The following is a 14,719-nucleotide window of genomic DNA, read 5'->3' as shown; positions in this document are numbered from 1 at the left end:
CTATTATTAGTGTCATTTTTTAAAAGAAAAAAAATCTCAAAATAAGTATTATTTAATTTTTTTAATGTATCGTAAGTATTCTATTTCAATTATACCGATACATGTTTAGATGGGTTTCACATCTGAAAGCTTAATTCCCCCTAAAATGGAGAGAAAGCCATAAATAGATACCAAAATTCATATAATGACAAAACAACCCTTACATTGAAAGCATTAGAAAAATAGCACTTTGTTCAACATGCACGTCACTTTTTTTCTTGACAACATTTTTATTTTTTAATTGTTTATTATTAGTTATTTGTTATGTATATATTACTTTTTAAGCTAAATTACATCTGGTCCCTTAACTTAATTTCAGGTAATATTTTAGTCTTTTATCTTTTTTTTTTTTCGACTTGGTCCTTTATTTTAATTTTAAGTGACAATTTGATATTTTATGTTTTTAAATGTCAACAATGTTATCCTTTTTTATACAAAAATTCAAAAAAAAATTCAAACAAAACTCATAAATATAATTATATTCTTCAATATAATACAAATTTCATCAAATTTGTAACGCAAATCTTCAAATAAACTCATATTTTCATACTTTATTTGATATTGTTAGGAATAAAGGACTAAATCGAAAGAAAAAAAAAATAAAGGACTAAAACGTTAACTGAAATTAAGTTAAGAGACCATATATAATATTTAGCTTACTTTTTAATATAAGGGTCTTTATTAGTTATTAGTTATTTGATAAATACACATCTTTCTTTGTTTTTTCATTTTTATTTATATTACACAGTTAAAAAATTCTTTCATTTTCTACTTATTTTTTAATTATATTTTTTTTCTTTAACTTTATTTACTTTTCACTTTTTCCTCACATCTAAACTTAGCATAAATGTACCGTGCTATTTATTGAGAGTTTTTTTTTTTGGTACATATTTGTTGAGAGATTTTTTTATTTTATTGAAATCTCCCCATGTTTCCAAGAAAGAAGTTGATACAGTTGAAGAATTAATGATAATAATGATGGGAGAAGATGAGTTGGAGGCCAAAGCCAATAAGAATGATCGACGCGAAATTTAGTTGGGAAGGTGTCGCCTATTTATTTGGACACAGAAGTTATTACTCCCTATCTCAAATTATTTATTTTATTCAATCATTTTATACGTATTTAAAAATATTATCTTTGAAATAAAAAATATTTAAAATATTTATGTATTTATATTAAATTCTTAATTATATATATATTAATTTTTAATTATTTTTTTTAAAAAAAGTAATAAATAAAGGAGAATATAGAATTTTTTAAATCATACTTATTAATTATTGATATATTTTAGTTATTATAAATACAAAATAAAATATTAATTAAGAATATAATTAAAAAAATTGCATAAAAAATAAAAAATATCAATTCTATTAAATTAAATATTTTCTTTTATAAATTTAAGAATTATTTTAAAATGGAGAGAGAATATTAACTAAACGCAGCCATCTTCTCCTACGTACATGTCTCCCAACCGGCATGCCTCACACTTACACATCGTATATAAATTATTATTTTTCAAAAAAAATAAAAGAATAGTGTATTGGATCAAAAGGTACAAAATGTGCATCAATACACACCAAGTTCCTTAGCCAATAATAGTAATACGAGATATACCCTAGTAATACAAATCAAACATAGCAGCAAATGACATGGCAAATGATATATATGTAATTAATTAATATTTCTTTCTTCTAACAATTTAATTTTTTTACATGTAAAAAATATAATAATTAAAAAAAGTTATTTTATTAAATTATTCATCTTAATTATCAATAAATTTTTTAATATTATCAATATAAATATAAAAATATTTTAGATATTATGTATATAATAATCATTGAATATAGTATAAAAAATAATTAAAATTATATTAAAATTTTTGAATGATATTTATTTAAAGAAAATTTATTTTATTAAAGTAACACTCGTTATCATTATAAGATGGAAGAAATAAAAGAATAGTATATTAAAATTATAAAAGACATACTTACTTTATGTTTTTTTTTTTGTCATTTTGGTTCTTAAATAAATCTTTGATTAATTTATTTAATCTTCAAATATGTTTTTTTTGTTAGTTAATTTAATTCATATATAAAAGGCTAAATTACATATGTGGTCCCTTAACTTAATTTCAGGTAACGTTTTAGTCATTTATCATTTTTTTCTCGATTTAGTTCTTTATTCCTAACAATATCAAATAAAGTATGAAAATATGAGTTTATTTGAAGATTTGCGTTACGAATTTGATGAAATTTGTATTATATTGAAGAATATAATTAATTTTATGAGTTTTGATTAAATTTTTTTTTGAATTTTTGTATAAAAAAGGTAACATTGTTGAAATTTTAAAACATAAAATATCAAATTGTCACTTAAAATTAAAATAAATGACCAAATCGAGAAAAAAAAAAGATAAAAGACTAAAATATTACCTGAAATTAAGTTAAGGGACTACAAATATAATTTAGCTTATATAAAATTATTAACAAAATATATTAGATGTGTGATCGTACGTTCGTAAATTAAAGTAAAAACTTTAATCGTATTATATAATAAACAACATAAGAAAACGTTAGTATTACGAAAAAATATTTGATGATGTTTTTTTTAGTCAATTCAAATGATGTATATGCATTTTAAAAACTACAAGAGATGCAAAGGTTATTTAAAGAGACTTAATGAGAGATCAAAGTAATTTCTCCTAAAAATTATAATTACCATGTCTCGTTGAAAATAAAATTATCTTACTCGTTTATTTTTTAGAAGAATAATGGTACACTGTTAATATAAATTAATTTTATAGTGACAATGAATAACAACGATAAATTTTTAGCATGATACTAAATACTCATAACTCCTATTATTTAAAAACTATTCGATCAATAGTTTAGATTGCCTCTTATGTAAAATTACGTAAAATAATTTGACCCTTTATTTTTTCATTCTCCAACATAAAGATCGACAATCTAGGGTCACTACAAATGCATTTCACGTAAGAAACATGCAATAAAACTAAGCCAGGACCAGTTAGGTTCACCTTTATTTTTTCGTTTTTCTTTGCTTATAGGTTAAGCAAAATTTATACTCCAATAAGCATAAGCATTTATGGCATAAACCGTACTTCTTTCCGATATGGAGCTGTAATTTTTTACTTGTGACATAAAATGTATTTCAGGATGGAATTAAACGTAGAGAGACCGAGTTTAAAATAATTTACTAAAGAAAAAATAAATTTTCAAATACATAACATATACAAATTTTCTATAAGATAAAATTTAGGTGTTAAAAAAAATAAAACAAATTAGATTTGAGATTGTTAATAAAGACTAGTTTATATTTTACTGAATTAAAAAGTGTTTAAGGTCTAATATATTAAATAAAAAAACTACCATTATAAAATTAAAAATAAATAAGAAATTTAGACACCAAAATTATAACTGTTTACTATTATTAAAAATAATTATGAAAATTTGGAGGCAATGTGGCCTCGACTGGTCTCCCTTTTAGCTTCGTCTTTGACTGTACTATTTTAATTATTTATTTATGGTGATAAAATATATATAGAAAACCACTAATCAAATTAGTAAAACAAAAATCAGTTTGCATCAAAGAAAAAATAATCAAATCAAATTTATTTTTAATTAATACCCAAACACAATATCGATGTTTAAATTAATTCTAATTCGAGCAAAAAAAATGTAATAGAATTTTAAATGTTTGTCATGACAAAAATACTAACACATTTTAACAAATATTAGTTAAAAATTTATATAAATTCCACTAAAATTATATGAGATGCATTGTATCATGTGAGTTTTATTTAAATTTCAATAAATAAAAAATAGTGCGACGAAAAATAATTCATATCAAAATAATTATTGTATTAAGGTTTTTTCACACTGATTAAAAAAATTATAAATAAATAAATAAAATAATATTGTAAATTTGCAAATTATACCACCTCTGTTTTTATAAGTAAGACTCGTGTAAAAAAATATCATTTTTATAAGACCTTCAAATTACAAGAACATTAATTAGTCTTTTTTAAAGGAAATACCTCTAATTAAATACTAAAAATAATAGATACACCGCTTCTCTCGTAATAATTAAATTATTGTTTTGAAAAAAAATGTTTATTATTGACACATTTAACGTGAAAAAAAAAAACACTGCTAATATTTTTCTTAATCTTTTATACATTATTGAAAGGAGTCCTACATATAAGAATAAATGTAATGCTTATTAATTATCGGTTATTAAGTCATTGTCGTAATATATAGTAGAATATAATAACTTAAATATAGTGAAGACGATCATAATTTCTTGATAAAAATAGAAGAAAAAATAATTAATGTGACATTAAAGAAGCAAAATGACACTTTATTTAAAAAAAATTATATGTTAAAATGATACTTATTTTAGAATAGAGAAAATATGTATTTGAAAGGTTACTGCCACCTTTCTTAAACTAATATCAACAAATGTCCTAAAAACACATACCAATGAATCAAATAAATATTATTTTGATATTTGTATATTCAATTTCTTAAAATTTTAAAAACTATTTTTAATTCATTAACATGTACTATACTTTAGATTGGTAAAAAAATGTGGCCTTGGAGTACTTACAATACCCCTTCACGTCTTATGATATCTAAACACAAAGACTTGTGTTCTCTTTCTTTTCTTTTTTACAGGACAAAGACTTGTATTCTCAAATCGAACATTTCATTTTTATTGATTTTGCAACCAAGAGTTGTGGCTCAAATTGACTGCACAAACTAAGCTTGTTAGAGACCCCTTCGGTTCAACTTCTGCAAAACACCCTCTAACAGAGAATCAAATCAAAGAACATAAAATGCAACTAGACACCCTAAATATATATTAAAATTACACAGTTTATTACACCTCAATGTACCTTAGAAACACAAGTAAAATACCCCCAATTAAGCCCAACAAAAGCCGAAGCTCTCATTTTTAACTCTCTTAAAAGTAATTTAATTGACCAAAAAGAGTAATTGATTCGCTTGTTTACGTGAAGCCGTTATACACTTTTTTTGCAACCAATTATTTTGTTGACTAACCGACTGGTACCATTATTAATACTAGTAACCGACCTAACTGAGTATTTTTATCATCAAAAAGTAGTAGCATTTCTATCTTCATAATAGCACAACTATTTAGTGCCAAAAAAAGTATGAAGTGACCAAAAATAACTACGATTATTTAATATCTGTACACATGATAAGTCTCATTAATTTCTTATATTTTTCCTTATTAATTGTCCACCTTTTTATTTGGTGGGAAGAGAAAGAATACAGGTGAGTGGTGAAATAAAAATAAATAAACAAGTTATATGTGATTATAAAATTCATTCAATGATGATTTTATAAAATGACTTTAAAATACTTTTACACTGAAAATAACAAGTAAACTATTTTCATCGTCAAAAAGCCTGTTTAAAAAGGATTAAATTCCAATTTCCAACTACTGTGAACCATTTATATGCAGCTGGTCATTTTATTAATATAATTACTACTTTACAGCAATAAAATACCAAGCAGGAAATATGCAACAATTACGTACAAGAAACCTGCTACTTTATCAGTCCACAAAAAATAGGAGAACAACCCAAAACAAGCAAGGAAACCCTGGTCGATCTTCTCTCTCGTTATTTTGTCCCCCCTCCCTACCAAGATTGTAGAACACGTGTTGGAATGTTGCACGGTTAAAAGTTAATGTGAGAGGCAAAAAAATAAGCGATGAAAATATTTTACCTACAGTTTTGATTGACTATGCAATGCTTGTCCCAGTTCTTGAATGCACATGTACAATATCAGCTAGATGTAGCTCTCAAGTTATTTTGGCTATCTACCCCTATTCCATGGCTGAAGTTGTTTAGCAAGGACTCAATTTGCTTCACTTCTTTAGGAATTGATGCTGTTAGGACCTGTGTTGCATAATATTAGTTAATAACTTCAGGAGTGTGCGCGCGTGCGTGTGAATGAAAGTATATAATATAGGTATACTTTTTGTAGGTATAATTTTTATTTTAGTCACTTCATTCTCTTTTCTGAAGTTATCATAGTTGGGTTGTTAAAAATAATACTCATCGTGCGTTAGTATTTTGAGAACATAACTGCAAGAACCTAAGAAATTTTGTCCACATACAACCACACACCAAGAAAAAGTCACTGTAATATTTTTGCCTCTATTGTTACTATTTTAAAGAGGTCGTTGAAGCAATTTAGTTGTAAAGAAAAAGTTGGATAAACTATACCCAATTTGATAGCAAGTATTTATTGGTTTCAGATTAGATAACAATGGCCACACAGCTTACATGCATGATGGGACACATTTAATGGTACTGTACACAACCAGAACCAACAACAGATAAAATACTTAATAGCATATTATCATAGGACAGGTATCACCACAGTTACTTCCATCATTTAATCATGCACTGGCTCTAACTACTTTTTCTAATGATTTGTTAATACATGACTAAGGATTAAAACTGCTACATGTTCGAAATTACGATCATGCACTCATGCAAACAAATGCCCTTTAAGACATTGGTTAAGAAAAAAAAAACTTTCCAACGAATTGATGACTTAAAATTAAAAGGCTGCACTTTGCAATGAATATTTTCTATTTTTAAAATGAAGGATCAAGCTTCTGTTTAAAGCTAAAGTCTAGGTGAAACCAAAAAACCGTAGCTGATGTTGAGTAAAGAGCCATCCTCTTCTTTTACAGCTAGCAAAAGTTCCATTTTTTAATACCAAAAAAGGATAAAGTATTTACTTGATTTGTTATTTGAACAATCCTCTCTACGTTAAAATTTTATAAGATATGACAGTTCATTGAAGTTTTTTGCCAATGTCTTTCTTTATAAATATGTATGGGACCCTAACAAAAAATTGAGGAAGCTAATAAACAGATAAATCAAAACAATTCATAGAGAAAGAAATCACAACTGATAAACTAGTTTCAATTGCAAGACTTTTAGAGAAAGAAATTACCTCATAACCTGTTTCTGTAATAAGAATCTCATCCTCAATCCTTATCCCAATACCTCTATACCTGCATTGAACATCACATACAAAACTGAAACATTTAATGCCAAGATCGAAGACCAACTTAAATGCTCACATGGAATACACGGTGAACAAATGACATGAGATTGAGATCAATCAAAATGACGTTACAGAAGTTAAGGAGAGTGAATGACTAAAAGGGTCAAACAAGTATAATACAAACGAGATTTGAATTTTGGTCCTTTAACTCTTAACTCAAACCAGTTGAACTGCCCCTTTAATATGTAGTAAATTATCCAAAGGGGATTATAATAAGTAATAAGGGACCGAGAAAGGACAATCTCATCCAATTTTGGAGGGAATGATTGTTCACTCTTATTATTGAATAAGAACCCCCATGGGGAAATGATTAACCTCCATCAAAAATTCCTACAAAACAAACTCTAAACTCAATTTCATTCCTTTCTCCCCTGTTAGATTGAATAAGCTGTGAAATCAGTGCTAAATATCCTTGAAAATAAAAAGCAGTCAGGGGTATCCAACTCAGATTTTAGCATACTGGTGTACACAATCAAATTCTGGGAAAAATGTAAGGTTTCTGAAGCTGGTGAGTGGAAGGAAACTCCCTTGAATTTGAGTATTTTGAAGAAATAGATTGTAACCCAGGAAAATATGCAATAGGAACAAGCAAATGAAATTATTAATTTGTAATAATCAATATGTTAAAACAAGTTCTTCAATCAATTTCAATAAGTACCTTTCTGGACAATTAAAAGAAGATGGGATGTACACTCCCGGTTCAATAGTTATTACCTGCTCACAAATTAAAAAAGAACACACCATCAATTAATATGATATAGATTATTATGTCCATATGAATTGGTAAAGCTTATTTGAATGCCAACTGCAAGTAAAATATATTCCAATTAGGTTGTCTTATTGAAGGAGAAGTAAAACTTTGGCCAGAAATTATATTGTATTTTCATGGATTTTCCTCCTATAAAGTAAGAGATTAACTTTAGAAGATAAAATGCAATTATAATCATCAATCAAAAATCAACATTAAGAATGTGATAAAATATACGTATGTATATAGCAAACTATATATGAAGTTATTAAGTTATCAACCATTGACTCTCTAATCAACATTATCCTCTAAAGTGCACCCCTTACTTTAGAGAAGCAAAATCCTATTTTGATACATAAAATGTGGTGATGATCATTGGCAAAATGTCCTGGGTCTAAACTCTTAAATTTCCCAGCTACTAGTTTTAAATTCAGATATTTGCATGTACCAGAATTTGTGTATGCCGATGGGGTGAGAGTTTTTTTCCTTTTAACATAAAGATTTTGAAAATACAGAAAAATATAAGTTGCCATTGTTGCACTACATCTATGAGACGAAATTTTGGAACAAAGGTATTATTCAATCAATCACTCAACTTCAAACCATATATATAACAAAAACTACCATTACCATATAATCACTTAAGAAAAATATGTCTTTCAAACTTGAATAGAAACAAATTACAAGTACCTTAGATGAAACTATTTAGAAACACTGAAAAACATGCATTTTAAACCATGTTTATTTAACTTAAAAAGACACTATGATGTCACGCAGATGACTAAAAACTGTAGATATAACAAAAACTACCATTACCATATAATGATTTTATGGGAACATAACCCTCACCCACATGTGACAAGTATGTGATATCAAACTGTAGCTTAGTCAAGGAAAACACTTACAACACCTGGCTTCAGAGGAGCGTCCAAGCTGACCATTGAACAATCATGAATGTCCATTCCTAGATAGTGACCTGGATCAATAAAAACATGACTGAATATATATCTCCACTCTCTGTTAGCTATCATCATATTTTTATTTCAAATGTAGTTTATGAATATCTGTAACAAAAAACAAATCTGACGGGCATATCTGGCATGCTTTGTCACCTAAACCATGGATGAAAGAGTTACCTATAGAAGTTGGGTTCAGTTTATGGTAGGAACTGCTTCCAACATCTCTCAAAATTCCAACCTCCTTGAGTCCTTTTTGCAGCATTTCAACCTATGCAACCAGACCGTTTCATATGTGTTTAACTGTTTTATAGATATATAAGCTTCAAGCAACTAGTAAGACGATGCTAAACAAAGAAGGATAAATCAAGAAGATACAAAGGTCACTGGCACGCTCTAGTTACTGATTATGAGATAGTGTTCATCATGCATATGACAAAGTCAATATTAAAAGATTTATTTTTGTTGAATGGGGGGGCTTAATGAAAACACTCTACGGAAAAAATTGCACATCAAATAAGCTAAACGTAACATCTAGGAATAATATTGATTCAGTTCCACTAAAAATCTCGACACAGAATTTGCAATTAGTCAGTACATACACTATTGAACATTTTCTATAAACCTTTGAAAGAAACCAGAGAGATAAATTTCTCTGCTATTCATTTTATATCTCCCTAACTGATCATAGAATAAAATAAGAATTAGTCTAATGACAGTGTTGAGAATATTTACAAGTTTCCCATTAAAAATTAAGGCCAGGAGAACTCTGTTTTTGTACCCACATAACAGTCAGCATCCAACTTATGAGGCCAACTATAATCTAGCATTTGTTTGTTAATGCTGGAATAGAAACAACTGCAAGTGTTGTTCAATCAGTTATTTTTTAAAAATATGAAGTTGTGAATGCTGTGTTATTATCAAATATATGATGTAAGTTGCTACAAGCTAAGTGATTTAATTTTACTTAATTAAAATAACATTCTACACATGTTTAAATATTTTCTAAGTAATTTCATAGTTTTCACAATTTACTTGCAAAAGTACTGCTTCATAAGGCAGTACTCAGCGAAGCTTTTGGGATTGAGAATGACTTAGATATAAAGGATAGTAGTTCCTATCAATACCCTCTTGAACTGGAAAAAAAGAGAGCAAGGAAAACAAACACAGCTTCTGATAATAATGTCTAATAATTGTATCAGTTATCAACCATTCTTAAAACTTAAGCTGTTGGATGAAGGCTTGTGATTTTATTGTATTAGTATATCTCTAACATGCCCCTTATGTTGAAACTTGGGCAATTGCTGGCCTATCCTACCTTACATTAAAATCCAATTTTAATTATATGTATGAGAACAACAAGGATTAAATTCCTAAAAACTTGTGTTTGGATTGAAGTTTGAAATTTTGATTTTAGATAAACTTAATGTTGCAAAATTGATTTTGGTTAAAGGTGAATTCAATATATTGATTTATAGTTGTAAATATTTAACTGCAAAGCGATTTTTGACACAATAAAGTTTCAATTGCCACATATATTAGGCACAACATCTAAGACAAATTTTGTTCATCAAACTTGATTTTGGGTTTCCTAATGTGGAAGCAAATATACACTTAATCAAAGAGGATCTAATACCATGTCAATCACAAACTCCTGAAAGGTTAAGGTGTTAGATTAAGTCTCATGAAGGACAATTACTTTATTACATCTCTATCACATTGGAAAAATGATAAGAAAAAGGAGATACCGAATGGTTGTGTATTTGTCGAATACTAGCACCAGGCTTACAGAGTTCCACACAATGCTTGTTTGTTTCCACTATAAGCTCATACAGTTCTTCCTGATATATAGATAAACCATAAAAATTCATATGAAAAGTGATAAAACTAAAAGGATAGAGCAACAAGTGGAATAAGCAATTTTATTTTATAACAGATTTCATTGGCATGATGAATATGGAACAGAAACCAAGTTTCAAACATATATATGCCACGAGATAGCAGACGCAAAGAAAGATTCTGCCGACATAACATGATAACATGCCCTATGTTGGGCATGTGCAAGCTGTAGGCCCATCAGATCCCCAAAAGAAAGGGGCTATGAAGAGGCGGAGAATTTATCACAAATTGAATGTCCATGCATGAACAAATTATTTAGAGTATATTCCACACATTCATATAATTTGGATGTCCAAATTTCATAGAAGAATCATATATTTTATTTTCTACTCAAGGTATATGGACATCATAGCTTAGAAAATCATATTACGGAATCAAATCATATAGCTTAGAAGAATCACTGTTTAGTGTTTTATGTACAAATCATTGAAAACAGACTGAAATCAAGGTATCAATTTTGTAATTAAACATGAAAAAAGGAAATGAAAACAATGTTCCCAATTTTCTCAAAGTAAATGGGCCCTAAGCTCTCCCGAATACCTAAACAGGATTTATAAAAGAACCAAACCATGCTAACCTGGGCAGAAGAGAAGCTACCACACGGTGGCCATGTGCGTGTGAGATCACTAGCATAGCCATGTAACTCACATCCAACATCCATCAAAACAAGATCTCCATCTTTAATCTGCCAAACATGATCAAGATAAAAAACATGAAATTACACATAGTAGGAGATGGCAGTTAGTAGTAGAATTTACCTTCTGATCATTCCTAGAATAATGTATAACACTTCCATTAGGCCCACCACCAACCACGGGATTGAATCTGATACAGAGAGAAGAAAAGAGAAAAAATTGTCTTATTAACTGTTAACGCAAGTGTGCTTAAACTTCCCTTAAGTTTTCTATATTAATGAACTTCTCTATCACTCTGGTAGAAGCTTTGTTAATATATCAATAACAATACACAAAGAACCCAGATGTGAACAAATTGCATAAGAGGGATAGTCACTCAATATAAAGAAACGCTCACCCCATTCGCTGGGCACCTCTCACTTTGCATTCATATTCAACCTTTGCAGCTAGCATACCTTCAAAAGGGTGTGTTTTTGAATGCATCATTGTCAGCAAAAGAGCCTATTCAAAACCAGAAAATGTTCAAATCATCAAGTTCTTGTCATTTTGCAACTATGACCTCCTAAACATCTGCATATAACAGCCTGACTAGGAGTTCTAGATTTTTAGTCATCAAATAGTAAGCCATCCAATAGAATTGAAAATACCTGACAAGCAATTGATGCTGATTGCTTCATCAGCGAAAGCTCCGAAGGAGACTTTATCCATCGCAGCTGATGGGTATAAACAGATAGATCCCTTACATTGCTGCAGTAAGCTAGTTTCTTGAAGGCCTCCAGTTCCGTATATGATGGTGTAGCAGTCTGAACATTGTGATACAATTTTGAGGACCCCCTTATCATATCTGGAAGGATCTGAATCAATAATTGAAAAGGTTAAAATTGAAAATATTTTAAAGAACAGAAGTAACTGTTTCACCGAGGAGACTTAAATGCATATTTTAGACAGAAAAACTATGGCAGCCTTGACTGCAAGCCACCGGCAGGCTTGTCGATGAAAATAATTCAAGGTATAGAGGACAAAATAGATGAGTAGATAGTTACTGTAGAAGTAAAAGTTTTAAATTTGTGATAATGGTGATTCACCTCATGCAATTTTCTCATTGGATATGCCTTGTCAGCCTTGAATGTATCCAATGCTGCATCAACTCCGGCTATATGCCCTTGCCAAGTCACATCCTAGACAAATTTATGGTTTCAAATTTGTGTTAGCTTCAAGATTAGTTACTTCGTATCTTATAACTCTAGAAGAAATGGCAAGAAAAATTACACGTGCAATAATCAAATTCATGAATGGTTGACTCTAACATGAAAAACAATTGAAATACCATATAAATTTCGAAAGAAACGATACTTATTGATAATCAGATGAAAGTCCAGATATTTATGGCTTAAATATGTTTTTTATCCCGGAACATAAATGATTTTTTGAATTATTCTTTTGAACAAAAAAAGTTCCTAGTCCTTATAGTTACAAAAGTAGTGTTTTATGAAGTCTCTTACTAAGGTTCTGTAGGGATTATACCACATGATTTTTGGATATTTTAGAGACTGACAAAAAAAAATTAAAGGGCTAATTCAAAAACAATCAGACCAAAAATATTTAAGGTGATATTATTTTTTTCAACAAACACAGCAGCAGATGATTATGATAATAATAATAATAATAATAATAATAATAATAATAATAATAATAATAATAATAATAATAAAAACAACAACAACAATAATAATAATAGTAATAGTAATAACAATAATAGTAAAATTTGAATTTATGGCATAGATAAGCATTGCATAACATATTCCATTACAAACAACAATAGTGTTTTAGTTTTAAGAAATAACTATAAAGATATCATATATCAGACTCACATAAGGCTTGGCTTCTGGCATGAACATGCATAAACCAAAGTCATGCCCTAAAATGGCCACACCACCAGGTTGTTGGCAGCCTGTAATATACAAGTAATCAGCATCTTGTCGAAATGTATAAGGCACGACATCTGTCATCATCTTTACTGGGGCAGCAGCAATGATAGCCAAACTTTTCTCCGGGAGAAGTTCCAACATTTTTTTTCTTCTTAGGATGTATTCCTCACTAGATATGCCTGGTGTGATCTCCCCATCTTTTAGAAGCTACAATGCAACATAAAATTATGAGGAAAAATGCAAATTAGTTTTAACAAATAAGTATTCCAGTTAAATGCTTGAAAATAGTCATTAGTAAGCATGTCAAAGTCAAACACTTGGTTAATACTTCAGACACTCTAAAAGTCTTACATTTTACAATTTTTCATTTTTACTTTTTAAATTAATTAAATATATACAGTTTAATGATAGTATTTTACCATCTAATGCTAACTTCTAAAAATTAGTTTTCTCTTTCAAATAAATTTTATTTTTAATAGTTATGCGGTGACAGTTTAAAAAAATTGAAATACACGTTCAATCATACTTTACCATAGTGTACTATCGTAATAAAAAATTCTACTTCTAAAATATTTGAACAAATATCTACTAAGTAAAAACAATTAGATGTATGTATAAAACATTTTAAAACTACTATCAATGCTGGTAATTAAATTCTTAAAGATTTGTGCTTTCATGGAAATTTCATATTAATTTATACATTCTCATTGGTACCAAAAAGAGGATGATGTGAAATTACTGTACCTGTGGATGAGATGCAGGGGTTGGTTGTCCAACATCAACAGCAACCCTGTCATTGCAATAGGAACGAAAACCTAGAACCTGCGAACGAACCTTTCAAATTAGTGGAAAGTAACTAAAATGAATGACATGATTATTCCCTTGTTGATTTAGTAGCCAAACAAATAGAATATAAATATGACATATCATTAATCATATAGCTTCTAATGCTAAAAAAAAAATGTAGTTGTGATATGTGAATAGAGTAAATAGCTGAATTTGAAGAAATGAAACTAAAAATCGGTTTGGAGTGAATACGAGTACAAAGCGATATTATACCTGTCTTTGTGAATATGTGTTGGTTAGTTTTCTTACAACACGCTGCATCTCCCTTATGCTTCTTCTATCTTTTGCGTTAAACTCGCAAGAATAGAGGTTTAAACTGTAAGGAAGGGTTTAAGAGTAAGAGAGCTTCACTTCACCCACCTTTGCACTTTGCAATCGCTTGATTTGTGCCTCGTCGTTTTTGTTTAAGTTTCCTTCAAATGAATTCAGCCTATTTTTGAAGCAAATACATTTTTACTGTCAGTTATTTTTTACACAATCTCCTTGAATTTTCATATTTTATCAAAATATTTGGAGTTAATGATGGAATAT

At 28.6% G+C, this 14,719-nt stretch overlaps 1 protein-coding gene across 3 annotated transcripts; it reads right to left on the bottom strand.

Annotated features, from left to right (window-relative positions):
- Positions 1-5,463: 5,463 nt before the first annotated feature.
- Positions 5,464-14,593, bottom strand: LOC101504792 (intermediate cleaving peptidase 55, mitochondrial). 3 transcript variants are annotated; one of them, XM_004495582.4, is made up of 15 exons: positions 14,402-14,593; positions 14,087-14,164; positions 13,286-13,549; positions 12,500-12,592; positions 12,062-12,268; positions 11,812-11,915; positions 11,538-11,604; positions 11,357-11,464; positions 10,629-10,721; positions 9,061-9,151; positions 8,830-8,900; positions 7,835-7,890; positions 7,063-7,123; positions 5,818-5,990; positions 5,464-5,729 (listed from the first exon to the last, which is right to left on the bottom strand). In XM_004495582.4, exons 1-14 carry the CDS (start codon positions 14,447-14,449, stop codon positions 5,877-5,879), a joined length of 1,455 nt encoding a protein of 484 aa, XP_004495639.1. In that variant the 5' UTR covers positions 14,450-14,593; the 3' UTR covers positions 5,464-5,729; positions 5,818-5,876. The 3 variants fall into 3 exon arrangements, with proteins under 3 accessions (XP_004495639.1, XP_027188943.1, XP_004495640.1); XM_027333142.2 differs by having other exon boundaries at positions 8,835-8,900; XM_004495583.4 differs by having other exon boundaries at positions 5,510-5,729; positions 5,822-5,990.
- Positions 14,594-14,719: the final 126 nt, after the last annotated feature.

The sequence above is a fragment of the Cicer arietinum genome, chromosome 4, assembly GCF_000331145.2.
Source record: "Cicer arietinum cultivar CDC Frontier isolate Library 1 chromosome 4, Cicar.CDCFrontier_v2.0, whole genome shotgun sequence".
Taxonomy (NCBI): domain Eukaryota; kingdom Viridiplantae; phylum Streptophyta; class Magnoliopsida; order Fabales; family Fabaceae; genus Cicer; species Cicer arietinum.
Note: the sequence above shows the minus strand (reverse complement) of the source record. Positions and strands in the feature narration are given on the sequence as shown.